At 40.0% G+C, this 14,559-nt stretch overlaps 1 protein-coding gene across 1 annotated transcript in view; it reads left to right on the forward strand.

The window, feature by feature from the left end:
- The window catches only part of ATP10D (ATPase phospholipid transporting 10D (putative)), a 44,304-nt gene that overhangs the window by 19,773 nt on the left and 9,972 nt on the right, over nt 1–14,559 (forward strand). Inside the window, exons 9-15 of the mRNA XM_086612302.1 lie at nt 2,772–3,007; nt 3,677–3,865; nt 5,913–6,528; nt 7,982–8,088; nt 8,985–9,111; nt 12,069–12,253; nt 13,920–14,229. Of these exons, the coding sequence (XP_086468428.1) occupies nt 2,772–3,007; nt 3,677–3,865; nt 5,913–6,528; nt 7,982–8,088; nt 8,985–9,111; nt 12,069–12,253; nt 13,920–14,229 (1,770 nt within the window). The remainder of the gene's footprint in view (nt 1–2,771; nt 3,008–3,676; nt 3,866–5,912; nt 6,529–7,981; nt 8,089–8,984; nt 9,112–12,068; nt 12,254–13,919; nt 14,230–14,559) is intronic.

The following is a 14,559-nucleotide window of genomic DNA, read 5'->3' on the forward strand; positions in this document are numbered from 1 at the left end:
ACAGCAATGAATCGGTCCGGCGCTTCTTTTGTTGTTTCACAGGAGCAGATGGTTACAAACCATTTTTACAGTAATTTCTGCACATATTTTGAAAATTTTATGGTGTGGGTGTCCAGGTGCTTCTTTGGCTTTGCAAAATTATACTGGGAAGGATGACAACAGAAAAGTGAGAAGAAATATTTTTAAGTTTCAAACTTGATGAACGAACAACTTAAATAAAAAGTAGAATATATTTTAAGACCATTTCCTAAAGGAAGAAAAAGTATTTCAGAGGAGATAAACCAGAGAGTAGTGCAAATGATGTAGCTGTGGCTGATCCGGGTCTCACTGTGCCAGGGAAAGTGTATCTACCACATACTTCTGCTAGTAGTTCACTTAGAGTCATCTTCCAAAAATATTAGTGTGGCAGGGGGTTGGAACTAGATGATCTTTGAGGTCCCTTCCAACCCAAACCATTCTATGATTCTGTGGTTCTATGTTTTCCTGCTATGCCCTGTCTTTCACCTGAAGACTAAGCAGGTGCTTCTTCTTAACAAATCTAGAAATTATGTGAACCCTGAAAACCAGTTTGAAAAATGTTGGAGGTCTTGTGTTTTAGTCCTGGTGTGCGTTTGTTCAGTTGCGTAGAGCTGCTGTTTGCAAGGCTCCTGCTACATACAGTAAGAGTTGCAGTGTGAGACAGTTCAGTCTTTTGCATACAGGCCGCTTAGTCTGTACATGTATTTCTGCATTTATATCTGTATTGCTCAGGATAAGGGGATGCACATGAGGGAAGCACACAACAGCAGTGACAGGGATTCAGTATAATCCTCCATATAGGTGCCCCCATGCAGTGTTCTGTGTAAAGTAACTTGTGGCTCTTCGACCATGGCAGCAGAGCCGTGTGCTGTTATAGGAGGTGCCGCATACCTTACGTCAGACAGAGCATGCAGGGTTCTTAACAGCCTGGAAGCATAGCGGAGTGGGCATGTGTTGTCCAAACCTGCTCTATGAACACATACTAAGTCACTGTTGCTGCTTTCTGGCAAAAGGTATCGATACCACATGTGAGATATTATATTTGGTAGTTGTGGAGAGCTACAGTTTGTTTTGTTCCCACCTATCTTTTTTTTTTAAAGAGCTATTTTATTAAATTCATGTTGACATCAGGGAGTTGGCCTGCCAAGGAAGGTGTAAGCTCTGGTCTCCCTGCTTTTCTTGTACTCATCAGAATGGCAGGATGAAGGACAGGAGACTTTCATTTATGTTCCAGAAAGAGAAGACAAGAGGAAATAAGGAGAACTTAACAGGCTAGCAAATCCAGTAGCTCATTTCCTGAACATAGCTCAGCTCCTGCACTTTGGCTAGGAGGAAAATGTCTCACAAGTGACATAATAAATCTATTTCCGTCTCATTTTGAGCACCAGAGCTGGGGACTCTGAACTGTGGGTAGGTTTCCTGTTTGCATAAAATAGAATAATATCCCACTTTTCACTTCTTTCCTGTACAGTAGCTGCCACTTTAAATAAGAAAAAAATAAGGAATTAATGGTGTTGCAGGAGATGTCTATATGTTAACATTGTTTTTTTGCTAGGAGGCCATTGTTTGTATTCACACTTTAATGAAATAAGTAGGTAACACACAGCTCTCAGAACAGTTTTTCCGTGTTGTCGGTGGATGAAGACATTGAACTGCTAGCATATGCTCATTGTATGCTCTTTTCACAGTGACAGGTAAAAACTTGAAAGCTGAATAGCGTATAGTGATCCAGTGCTGTCTGGATTGAGATTGCAACCTCTTGCATGTGGTCAAACAGTGTCCCAGAACTCCACACTTGGGAATGTTCTTAACAAGCAAGTGACAGCATAGGTGTGTTTCCATTTGCTACAGAGGTTCTTTACACCACTGATCTTCCTAGCTAGATTTGTGGGGCACAGAACTGCATTTATGTCTTTGATGCAAAGGCATTAGATGTGTCAATAGAAAGTTTTATTATTCCAACCTTATTATTTATTATTGAGAAGCTTTTCAGTTAAATACTCAGAAAATATGTATGTTTGTGTGAGGGGGTGTCCAATACAGAAAAAATAAACATAGTTTCAATGAGTTCCTGCTAGAAGCTGTACTTGTCAAACCACTGGCATGCAATCCTGATCCGTCATAAAATAATTAGGCTAGAAAGCATAGTAGGAGGTAATCTGGTCTCATTTCTCCGGCCTAAGGCAGAGTTGTGGCTATCATTCTTTATGAATATTTTTTTTTGTTTCTTCAGGACATCTAGTGATGTCCAATTCACTGCTTTCTCAGGCATTCTGTTCTAGTATGTCATGTCTTCTCTGACAAAGTTTTGCTGATACCTAGCCTGGGTCTGTCTTGCAGGACCACTGTGTCTGTTATTACCCACAGTGTGCATAGAAAACAGGCTATTTCCTTTCTCTATGCAATTGCGCTTCATGCGCTTGAAGACTATTAATTGACTTCCATCAATGTGCCCTTCTGGAGACTAAACTCCAGCTTATTTTACTGTTTCCATGTGGCTCATGTTGTCTAGAACCCTGATTATTTTTGCTCTCTCTTCTGGATTCACTTCAGTGGAGTGTTGCTCTTGAAGTGCAGTGTCCCAAACAGGAAGTCAGTGTGATGGCTTGTTATGGGTTTTGTTTTTCATAAATGGTGGATTATTCTTAACTGTGTACTAAATCCTTACGTTTTTGTTTCTTGAGCCTCCAGGCAGTGTTTTAGACAAGTTTCTTTTTGCTAATGGAACAATAATTTTGTTTCCCTTTCCATAGCAAAGAGGTTGGAATCCTATCAAGAGATGGATTCAGAGGATGAGGATTCAGCTGATTGTCAGTGTTACTCTTCAAGCCATGTGTCAAAATGGTGGAGACACAACTGCAGAGCTGTGAATGAACCTTTGAACAGAAAGTCTTTGAATCCATTGTCTGGTAGTTACCCTGTATTAGGAAGGGAAGATGGAGCAGGTGATGTTCTCCACGCAGGACATGTTGCTTTCAGCAGCCCCATTGTAAGTAAAAGCTATTGGTTTTGATGCTAAATTTCTGAAGTAACTGATGAAGGAATATCTTTTTACCCCCATTTGATCAGAGTGCTTGTCATTTAAGAGATCCTTTCTTCCATCAAGACCAGAGCCTCCCATGATTGCTTGGCTGCATCCTATTTGCAGCTGACATTGCAGATGGTTGTTGGGTCATGAAGGTGTATGCTTTGATTCTTGCTGCTGTGAGTTCATGATCACTCCAGCTAAAATGACGAGCTGCATCTTAATAACAGTTTGTTCTTTTGTTTTAAGAGGCTTCTGGCATTTTCTTTTGTTTTTTAATAGGAAATATCTAGATGACCAATATTTATGGAGGTTACAAGAGGTAAAAACTCTGCTTCTGTACCTGAAGGTGTCTAAATAGCATTCATTATACTTAATCTCTGTTGAAGTGTCTATGAACTAAGACTCTGCTGTTTGTCTGTCTGGGCATGAAGTTTACCATTTTCAATGGGCTAGCACAAAGCAGTGAAGACACCAGAGTGTTCCTCTGTTTCCTAGTATAACAAACTCAGCATCTGACAGGAAGGAAGTTGTATGAGCTTCTACACTTTGTTCGTCTGTAACTGATTTAACCTCCAGAGACTGAGATTAAGTTTGTATCCTAATGGACAGTTTTGTTTATTTCATCAATAGGAAACGGATGTTGTACCAGACACACAACTGCTGGAGAAGTTCAGTCAAATTTCTTCTCATTCCTATCAACAATCAGAAGAAGCTAGCAGCGAGTTATCTTCGGAGGCAATGTACATCACTGACTTCTTCCTTGCTCTGGCAATCTGTAATACAGTTGTAGTTTCAGTCCCCAATCAGCCACGTCAGAAGGTAAAAAGGCCTTATTTTTGGCTATTTGGCCATATTCGTAAATAAATGAGCTCCCTTTGGTTTGATTACAAAAGGAAAAAACAATTAACCAATATTTGAAAAATGATCCTTTTCTCCTTTATTGGTTTGTCCTCTTAGAAAGAAGGGAATTACTGTAAACCAACAGAACGCAATGTGTTAATGTATAATACAACGCTGGTAATGTTTTTCTGATGCACAAAAACTTTGCTTCTATGTATAGACAAATTTTGAGATTAAATTCCAATTGTGATTTTTTTCCTATTATTCTAGTTATGTTTTTCCGCATACATTCATAGCTTCCTTTAAGAGTACTTTAACACTCAGGTTACCTTTACAAATAGGTTATTGCTGGCTCAAAGATAAGAATAATCTCAGAAGACTCACAGAAAATATTGGAACTGAGAATGCTCTTTACCTGTGCCATGACTATTCAAAGAGTTTCAGCGAGAAGATCAAGTTTCGTGTGTGTAATACTCTGAAGAAAAAATGCTTTGCAGTATGACATAAAGTGCTCTCATCTTGAATGTACAGTGCATTTACTAGATTGTCCTGGTTTAATGGTCTGGAGTGTGTTTAAGCCTTCCTGAGACCATTTGTTTTCAGAGTGCACAACCTAGCGTTTTTTTAAAGATACTACTATCTCTTTCAATTTTTTTTGTTTTCAGGGTGGGATTTTTGTAACCCCATCTTTTACCAATTTTGACTGTGTTGCAGGATAATTCTCAAATTCAGCTTTGATTTCCTTCCCCCCATCCCCTGGTGATTTTCATTCATTGACTTTGTCTTTTTAAAAAATGTTTATGATGTGCAGGACTAGATTCTGGTGTCCATCTAGGCAGTAAACCTACAACCATGGCTGGAGACATTCCCAGAAGGTATTCTGTGGAGTGTAAAGTACCTCCTATGTATAAAAAACCAGGTATTTTAGTGTGCTTCCAGGCATTCCCATAAAAGCGCAGTAGGCAGCCTGCAGGTCCATGTGTGGATGAGGCATCTGTGTTCGTAGTAACTAATCAGCCATTCCTTAAGGGTGATTTAGAAAAATATACTGGCAAGCTTCTTGTTTTTTTGAGAAAAATACTTCTGGATGACTTGCTAGCGGGGAAGATGATCTCCAGATCACTAGTGGGTAGGTTAGGAGGGGGCAATGTGGCATAGAGGTTTCTGTGTTAATGATTAGGGAATGACATGAGAGAGCTCAAGGCAACAGAAGGTTTCAATGTTGCCTTAGGGAGAGGTGATGAAAAGATGTTCCTTGTCTCTATTTCCACAATGCTGAGTGGAGACACACTACAACTTGTGTGCAGTTGTGGTAGAACTGAAGCCAGAGTCTGTCCTTACTTTATTCTTTTCAGTGGCAAAGGAGAACATGCCTCCTGGTGATAACTCATTCTTAACTCTTCACCAGTAATGAGAAATGAATGTCAGCCTTGCATGCCTTGTTCCTTGTTTGTAAGCTATTAGCTGTCTAAGTGTTCTGCGTAACACTAAGCTAATTATTTTCTAATGTTGATGAGAGGGGAATTGTCCTCTGGTTTAAATTCAGACATTTAAAAAGTATTGATAAGATACTGTATTTGTAACAGTACTTGTAGCTAGTTACTGTGAGGGGTATGGAGTTGATTTATTCTTTGCAAATATCTTGCTAATTCAGAAACAGAATTAAAGTGTTTAGTTCCATTTGCCACAACTTTTTAAAGTTATAATGTCATACTTTTTCATTACTGAAATAGTTCTAAAGAGAAGTATTACATGGAGTCGTGAATCAAACTTGGAATGCATACAGTTTTCAGACCTGAAGTATTTTTACAATTCTTTTGTTTTGAATAATGAAGCTCTTACAGAAGCTGTTTAGTGTACTCATATGGTTATATGTTTAATTGAGCTGGCCCTCTCTAATACAAGCAATCAAACTCATGGTGAATTTTAAAATGCTACATTCATGAAGAAACATACATAGTTTGTAAAGTCATAAGAATATATGAAGAATTTAACATAAATGCTTTTTCTAACTGTTCTGTTCCAGATGAGACTCTCTTCACTGGGTAGGATGCCTATTAAATCGCTTGAGGAAATCAGGCAGATGTTCCAGAGGTTGTCAGTTCGGAGACTAAGTTCCTCCCCACTTCCAAGTGTAAAAGAGTCATCGTGTGAAAGCCCCAGTAGTTTTGTGAGCAAACTGTCTATTTTCAGAATGAAACTGGCTTCACCTGCTTTGGATGGAGCTGCTCAAAGGGCTGCTGAGCCTTGCAACACTGACAGCCCAGAAAAATCCCAAGTGCCTCAAGAACTAGATATGGTGAATGTACCTGCTGGCTGTGAACACAACAGTGCTGTGTCATCTGTTGGATTGTCTCCCTTACCTAAACTGTGTTATGAAGCTGAGAGTCCAGATGAAGCTGCGCTGGTTCATGCTGCTAGGGCTTATAAATGTATTTTACAGTCTAGGACTCCGGATCAAGTCACCGTGGACTTCGCAGGTCTGGGATCTTTAACGTTTCAGCTTTTGCATATCCTGCCTTTTGATTCAGTGCGGAAAAGGATGTCAGTGGTGGTTCGGCATCCAGTCTCCAACAAAGTGGTGGTGTACACAAAAGGCGCAGACTCGGTCATGATGGATTTGTTGAGAACTGCATCCGAAGGTATGTATAGAACCTCTAAATCTTTGTTCACCTTTGTCATTCTTCAGTACAGTTGAACAGATGGCCTCATTCATGAGAAGAGACAAGTAAGCAAGCAGAACTATTATCTGTGAATAGTTCCTTACAGAGAACTCAGAAAGGAAGTATTGCTTGTCACCGAGATGTGGCTGTGCTGGTGTGGAAGCTGAGAAGAGAGAAGCAGCTGTTATTGAAAGGATTTAGTGGTGTCTAAGCAGACCTTTTGGGGCCAACTGAAGTATTTCCAGTTATGAAGTAAGGTCATCTGCTTGAATAGTTGCCTTCTGCTACACAGCGAGAGGTGTTATTGGAATGAGACATTTTTCTAGCCTTTACCTATGTTAGTGTTCCTGAGCTGTTGGAGAGAGGCATTAATAGCAGATGTCACTTATCAGTGTTTTTTGAGTTTTTTTCCCTTGACTTCTGACTATTTCTGTGTTTCTAGTTGTATTAATAATATCTGTAAAGTTGTGTGGTGCCTCCTGCTGGACCCTCTTGTTCAGGGGTAAACATATTTTTGAATCTGCCACAGGAGAGGGATGCACCGTGTTGTTTAAGCAGTAACTGATTTTTTCTTACTCTCTTGAGCAGTCATTGATTTTTAACTGAAGGCAATAAACTATTATCTGTGTACGTTAGAAATAAATACCTAAATATGTAAGTTCGTAAGATGTTCCAAGTGGGTTTTTTAATGGTTTGGAAGGTAATATAAAGGAATTATTTTAAAGACTTGCTTTCTGCAAAAGGGAGTTTAGTTTGTATGTTCCACGGTTGGCTGATCTCAGTGAGGAAGAGGGATATTTCCAACTCCAAGAGTGGATTTTAACTCACCCGATATTAGTCATCTAAAGTCTAGACAAAAAGTCTCTTTAGGCCATGGAGCAGAAACAGTATCTCCAAAATCTGTCATCTTACTTGGGGGGCAATTTCATGTCTGGAGGTGCCTCTCCTTACTTTGATTCTCAAGGTAGACTCAGAACCTAACTTCTACGTGTCCAAAGTGAGGTGAGTTGAATGCCTGTCTGAATAGTCCACCCCTTAGCAGCTGTTTTTAAAAAAATCTTTTCTGCAACTGCCCTTTTAGCTCCCTCCCACTAGACCAGTGACAGTAAAGCTGCTTGGATGTCTGTGGCCCAGTTCATTTTAGAAACTAATTTTATTTTAGAAAAACATTTGATATACTAGTGGCATGAAAAGATGTATCAGTACCAGATGGGTTCCCCTTCACTGCTTGTGGAGACTGGCACACTGAGTGCTCATTATAGGTACGGCCACAGTACATTGTGCAAACGTGAAGATACATTCATAGTTGAAATAAAACCTGTTATAACATTTTGGTATTTTTAAAATTTGTTTAGACCTTCAAAATTTTCTGCTAAATTTAGCCTAAGAATGCATATTTAATTTGCTTTCTTTGCTTTCTGTGTGATAGCAGGTACTAGTAATTCAGAGACGGAACAAAAGAAGATTAAAGAGAGAACTCAGAAGCATTTGGATGACTATGCCAGAAGAGGACTGCGCACTCTGTGTATTGCGAAGAAGGTATTCCTTTTAATACATTTAAGAATGTTTACAGCCTGTGGCCAACCTGGGCGGTATCACCAATGGAGCAGACATCACTGCTTCTAAACAGATGCTTCCATTGCCACATTTAGTTTACCCTTATGTTCTTTCAGAAGGAATTTGTAAATTGACTCAGATCAATTCCTGACTTCTGTTACATTGCCATATTTATTGTCAGTTTAGGATGCTAAGCAGCTTAATAGCCTAATTCTAAAATGGGGTTTGTCAAACAGCCTGATTTTTCTTCCAGAGTCCTGAGCAGATCTCCTGTATGAAACCCCGGTTGGAATTCTAGACACAGAAAACAAATGAAGTCAGACCTGTTTTATTTGCTTTCACAGTTTGCAGTGTTACAAGCTCTAGATGCAAAACTTAAGTGATGTTTTCAGATTCCATTTGAAATTCAAAGCTGCTCAGAAGTAAAATTCCATAGGGATTGAAACAGGCAAGAAACCTCTTTGCAAAGCCTTATGCAAAGTGAAAGTACAGGCTGTGTAGCTGTACAGTCATCAAGCTGTACACAGCTGTGCAGTGATCCTATGGCTGTGTCAATGCTGCAATTAAGGAGCGGTATGGAGAGTATACTGTGTTCATTGGACTGCCCATCTTCCATCTAAATGGAAATCTGTCAGGCAGCTCCAGGAACCTGCAGGGTGCTGGTGAGTAGCCTGGCTTGTGAAGCCTGGCAAAGTAACCTAACGCTGTGAACATCGTATTAAATCCATGGACATGTTGGGGCACGTAAGTAATGCACTGCCAGGAGCTGTGCTTCTACGTTCAGTATGTGGACAGCAGAAGTAACTGTGAGGACACTTTTGAGGCACCTTTGAAAATACAGTCTAGATATATGCCGTATGTTTTCTCTCCCTCTGTAGGTGATGAGTGATGCAGAATATGCAGAATGGTTAAATCATCATTTTTTAGCAGAAACCAGTATTGACAATAGGGAGGAGCTGCTGCTTGAATCTGCCATCAGGCTTGAGACCAGACTAACTTTGCTTGGTAGGTAGAAAATGCTTTAACTCCCAGGAAACTGCTTATGATGTTAATACTTGGAATTTAACTGCAGAGAGCTGTGCTGACATCAATTTGTGTAACACAGCTTTCTACAGATCTAGAATTTATTGTCAGTCCTGAATTTTCATAGGTCTTTCTTGTAAGTTTGTACTAGTTGTAAAACATGCTGAAGACAGTTTGTGCTCTTCTGTTGTTTGTAAAGGTTAGTTTTACTGATTTTTTTTTTCTTTTTTTTTCAAGTTGGCTTTCTTTTTTGTGCTTTGCTACAGTTTTTAAATGTCATAATAATAAGGACATGGAATGATAATAACAAATCACAGGCTGGCCTGAGCAAACATTCACTGGGATCCCACTTCTGGACGTGTTTTCCATCACTGTTGCGTATTGGCACAGCGGGTATGCTTGTGCTGTGTCCTCCTGTAATAACATGGAGATGAGAAGTCAGGCATGCTTCTGCAGGAACCATTCCTCTGGTGTTCATTCAGCTGTGCAGAAATGGGGAGGCCAAAACAAAATGAAAAACATTTGGTGTAGATGTGTAAAAGGTAAACTGCAGGCAGTCTGGGATAATAGCTCTAGAGGACTGCCCAGCAAATAACATTTGGAAAACAAAGTGTAAAGATCCAACTGTGGTGGTAAAGACGCTCATGCTGGAAGCTGAAGAGAGACAGATCCTATTGTTTGGAAAGGTGTTACTTCCCTCATTTTGTGCCACATCTGCGCAGTGAAAATGCTGTAAACCTTGATACTAAAAGGAATTCTGGGATTGCTGGCTTCAGTTTCTGGAGACAAGCCAGAGCAGTGCTGCTGGCCGCTGTAGTTTTAAGGGATGATGGTGTTCTATACAGGTATCTTTCTGCAGTAGAATCAGCAGAGGGAAGTCTAGTTGCTGTGGAGACCTGCTGTCCTGCAGGCCAAGGCATTTTTTTGTCTCATATCACTGGTGGGACAGTAAGCAATAGGGATTGGCCCTAACATTAAATGGGAGTAAGAATAAGAAAGGTAAATAGCTTCATACTGCCCGGGCACTTGCTTTCAGTATGTCTGCTAGCCTAGTTAGCCCTGCCTGGGATGGATGTACATTGTGATCTGCAAAGTAAAACTACTTACAGCACTTCTCATTCTGCTTCTCTGAGCTTTCCTTTCCTTTCTTAATAAACATCACCTGGTGTAGCTGCAGCTGTAACTCTGTCCTCTTAGGACTGAGAAATGAAGACTTTGTCCTCAAAGAACAACAAGCAAAAATTTGAATCGTTTCAGTATTGCCAGGGTCGTGGAGGACAGCAGTGGTTTGTAGTCCACTGCGTGGGCAGTTTGAAATCTGTATGGTTGTATATAAAGCCTCAGGCCTTTATCTGAATGGAAATCTATTTCTGGAAGGAATAGTCCTAATAGTTATATAGTCCAGTACTTAACTAAGCACAGATCTGGATCTCAGCAGTATATATATATTGAAACTGGCTTCTGTTGAATTACAAAGTGAATCAGGTACCTCAGAAGGGGAATGTTAAGTGTATAGACTGCCCAAGTTGAAACAACGTTTTTCTCTCGTCCCTTGATGCCTGGCAGTGTCTCTCAAAAGAAGCTTGTATCAAATACATCCCAACATTTTCCTTCCTCCTCTCTTGTTGACTTGTGTCAAAATGCAGGCAGAGTGCAGAGCACGGACCTGGAGGTTTTCGTCTTCCCAGTGACCAGGGGCCATGAGCTGTGGGTCCTTTTGGCAGCTCCTTACTGAAGAAATTGCTATAGCATCAGAAATTTGCCTGGCCTTTTGGTTCTTATCCATCCCCATATGACAGTCAGTGCTTTATGTACAAATTGCTGGCTAGAGTCCCGTGCTAGAAACATGCTAGGAGGGAAAACTTTGCTTTGAATATTTTTATTGTTTGTCTTTCAGAATGAACCTAGCTGCAACTGACTGAAGTTTCTTTCTGAGAAGCTCTCAGCCTGAGAATCCCACAAGCCAAACCATGTCTCCTATTTATGATTTAATACCATTTGTATTGTTAAAAAGCCATGAAAATGGCCTGTACCCTAGTAAATCACTGGCACTGCAGCTTTTCAAAGCTGGTTCTGCTTTATGCTGATGTGTTACCTCATTGTTACCAGAACAGAAGATTTTTTTAAGCTGGTTTTAGGGACACAGGTCTGCCTGCTGTGCACACCAGAAAAAAAGGATATCCCTGTTAAAGTCTCTGTATTTTTTTAATTGAAAATCTTTCTATAACCACTAAGGAGTGTGTGCTAGAGCAGGTGTTTCCTCCCTGTGGGGGAATGTGTCAAGGTTGACAATGCAGGCGGGAAGACGGGCAAAACAGAGAGTTCAGTGCTATGAATTGAAAGAACCTGAGACAGGAGGCATTGCAGCGATGAGTAGTTGAGAAGCCTAATGATGAATGGCAGGTCTTTGCAGCAGTGTGCAAAAATATGATACAACAAGAGGGGATTTTGGTGTGGAAAAGGTGAGGGCTTGGGACAAGAGGTACAGAGAATTCAGCCTGGAGCTGAGTTGAGAATAAGGAGGAGAAGTGGGCCTTGAGATTGGAAGGATCGAGGTGACACATGAAAGAAGGTTTGGGGTAGTTTGAGGTAGGAGAGATTGGGAATAATATAGTATATTTGTCATGAGAAGTCTGGGAGTCTGTGTTCCACAGCCACTATGGGATGAAACAACTGTGAGACTGAGAAAAGTTGGCTTAAAAAGGTCTTGTGAAGAGTTGGAGGCCCCTGAGGCTGTAACGAGGGTATGTGCGAACAATCTTGTGTGTAGTGGGCTCTGGGACATAAAGATATGGAAAGAAGGGATTCCCAAGCGTGTCCCAGTAGGGTGTCTGTTTTGGGATGTAGATACACACAGAAGTCCATCTTGTCCTGTCACTCTTGCAGTGTTTTTGTTTTGGAAAACAGCAGCACTAATCCTTCTTCTTGTCTAAATTAAGGTGCCACTGGCATTGAAGATCGCTTGCAGGAGGGTGTTCCCGACACAATACAGGCATTAAGGAAAGCAGGAATAAAAATATGGATGTTGACAGGTGACAAGAGAGAGACAGCTGTCAACATTGCCTATGCTTGTAAACTGCTGGAACCAGATGACAGAATCTTCACTCTCAAATCACAGAGCAGGGTGAGTGGAAAATTACACTTTTCTTCAATTTTTTTTCCTTTTTCTGTGCTGAAAAATTCAGTCAGGCTATATCACAAGGCAATGCAAAAAAATAAAATGTTCCCTGCTTTCCCAACTGACCGAAGACACCATTCTCGGAAGATGAAAATACTGAAAAAGTGACAGTTTACTTCCTTGTGGTAAAATATGAAATCTTTTATATGTATGTAACATCTGTTTCTTTATATATAGTCCCTAAATAATGATTACTTTTTTTAATTGAATAGACTGCTTAATTTCTCTTTCTGATAGGTTAGAGAGTTGACATGCTTCACATGTTATTAAGGATTTCAAACGGCTGTCAGTTACAGCATATTAGCCATGTAAAAATTGTTGTCATGCAAACTCTGTTGAATTTAGTATTGTGCTGCTTTGCGTAATATATTCCCTTAGCCCTGCTTGTCTTGCGTAAATGTACGAAGAGTCGTCTCATTAAAGTACATTGCACACTGTTCAAGAAAACTAATCTGCCATCAATTTTATCAGAGAAAAAGCCACCTTCTCCCAGCCACCCAGCAACTGAGTCGTGTGGTAGAGAGTGGTTAAAAATGTTGCTGTTTTGGGTGGTAAGTTTAATCCTACTTGATTAGTGGATGCTTATAACCAGCTGTTTTTCAAATCTTGATTTTTATCAATTTTGAGTTTCTTAAGAGAGAAATTACCAACTGCAACTGGTAAAGCCAACGTATGAAATGTCTCTCCCCAGAGCAGAGACTTGAAATCTGAGACTTTTCTAAAGGACTGGAGGATTTTTCTAAGACCTTTTGGGTTTGTTTTTTTTTTTTTTCTCTGCTTATATGTTACTTTAGAAGTTCAGTTGTATCTGCCATAATTGATTGTGTGGCAAGTGATAACTGTGAGGAAAGTAAAGTGAAAAAGAGGATTTTTTGTCCAGTTATGTTTGAGGAAAGCTTGGGATTTGATTTTCAGTAACCTTTTTTTCTTCCTTTTTTGCTAGTGGGGAACGAGTGTCTTACTTAACAGTGAGAACGGAGTCCCTTTTGCAGAAGTGCTCATCCTGCCTCTGACTGGGCTTTGAAATAAAAAATAGACAGGATTTGATACTGCAGCATTTCAAAGTAAAATAATGAGAAGATTTAAGAATATGTATTTTCTTCTGTATATTGATATCAAGAATCTTTTAAGCTTCTTATATTGATTCTGACAAGGTAAAAAAATTTCACAGGGCCAGTTCTTCAGTAATTCATTGCAGCTCTCCTATGATCTGATTTGAGATGCACTTCTGACTTTGCACGCCAGACAAAAGAAATGTAGAGAGCAGAAGGCTTCTATCAAAACAGTATTTATATTACACAATCCTCAATGGTTGTTTTTTCTGCTAGTTTATGAACATTTTGTTATTTGGTTCAGTTTTTCCCTTCTCCTAGTACAATACCCAAGCCAATCTACTGAAGCGAAGTTAAATCACAGTCCTTTTTATTAACAGACTGCATCCTTTGTGATTTTAAATGGTTTTTCGGCCTCATGTCTGAGCCTTTCTGGATTCAAGTGAAATGCTGCACAAGGATAGCATTTGACCTTTTCTCCATATGTATTTTATCAATTGAAAATGGAACCAGAACACAAACAGTATTTAGTAAGTTGCCTTTCTCTTGTCTTTAATTAGGATGCCTGTGCCTTGATGATGAGCAAAATTTTAGAAAGTATCCAGAAGACTAATTCTGCCAAAAAAAAACCCAACCAAAAACTTGAGAATGTCTCTGCAAATCTCTCCACCCAAGCTCCGGGGTTCAGTGCAGGCCTGGTTATTGATGGAAGAACTTTAGAGCACGTCCTTCATGACAGCTTACAGAATATTTTCTTAGAACTCACAGAAAAATGTCGGGCTGTAGTCTGCTGCCAAGCCACACCACTGCAGAAGAGTGTCCTGGTCAGACTGGTGCGAAATAAGCTAAAGGCAATGACATTAGCTGTAGGTGAGTCCTGTGGTTATCTTTTTTTCAGAGGAAGCGAGTTTCTTCTCTCCTATATTTTCGTTAATGTCTGTTACAAAATTTACTTTCCAAGGAAGATAATCCTTTGAATCGAAGTTGTCTCTGGCGTAAGATGATGTTAGTCTTCTGAACTAGCAAATTTAGCCCATAAACTTTCTCATTGTGATCTAAAGCAACAAGAACAGCAGCAGTTGTGCACAGTGTTATGTAACACGTCCAGAGGAGCAAATGAGGGGTTTTCTTTGTCATTCTCCATCACAACCCCCCAGAATAGGGAGGGAGACAGGAGATGACTGGCTCTGATTTAAAACA

This window comes from Tauraco erythrolophus, chromosome 5 (genome assembly GCF_009769465.1).
Source record: "Tauraco erythrolophus isolate bTauEry1 chromosome 5, bTauEry1.pri, whole genome shotgun sequence".
Lineage (NCBI taxonomy): Eukaryota > Metazoa > Chordata > Aves > Musophagiformes > Musophagidae > Tauraco > Tauraco erythrolophus.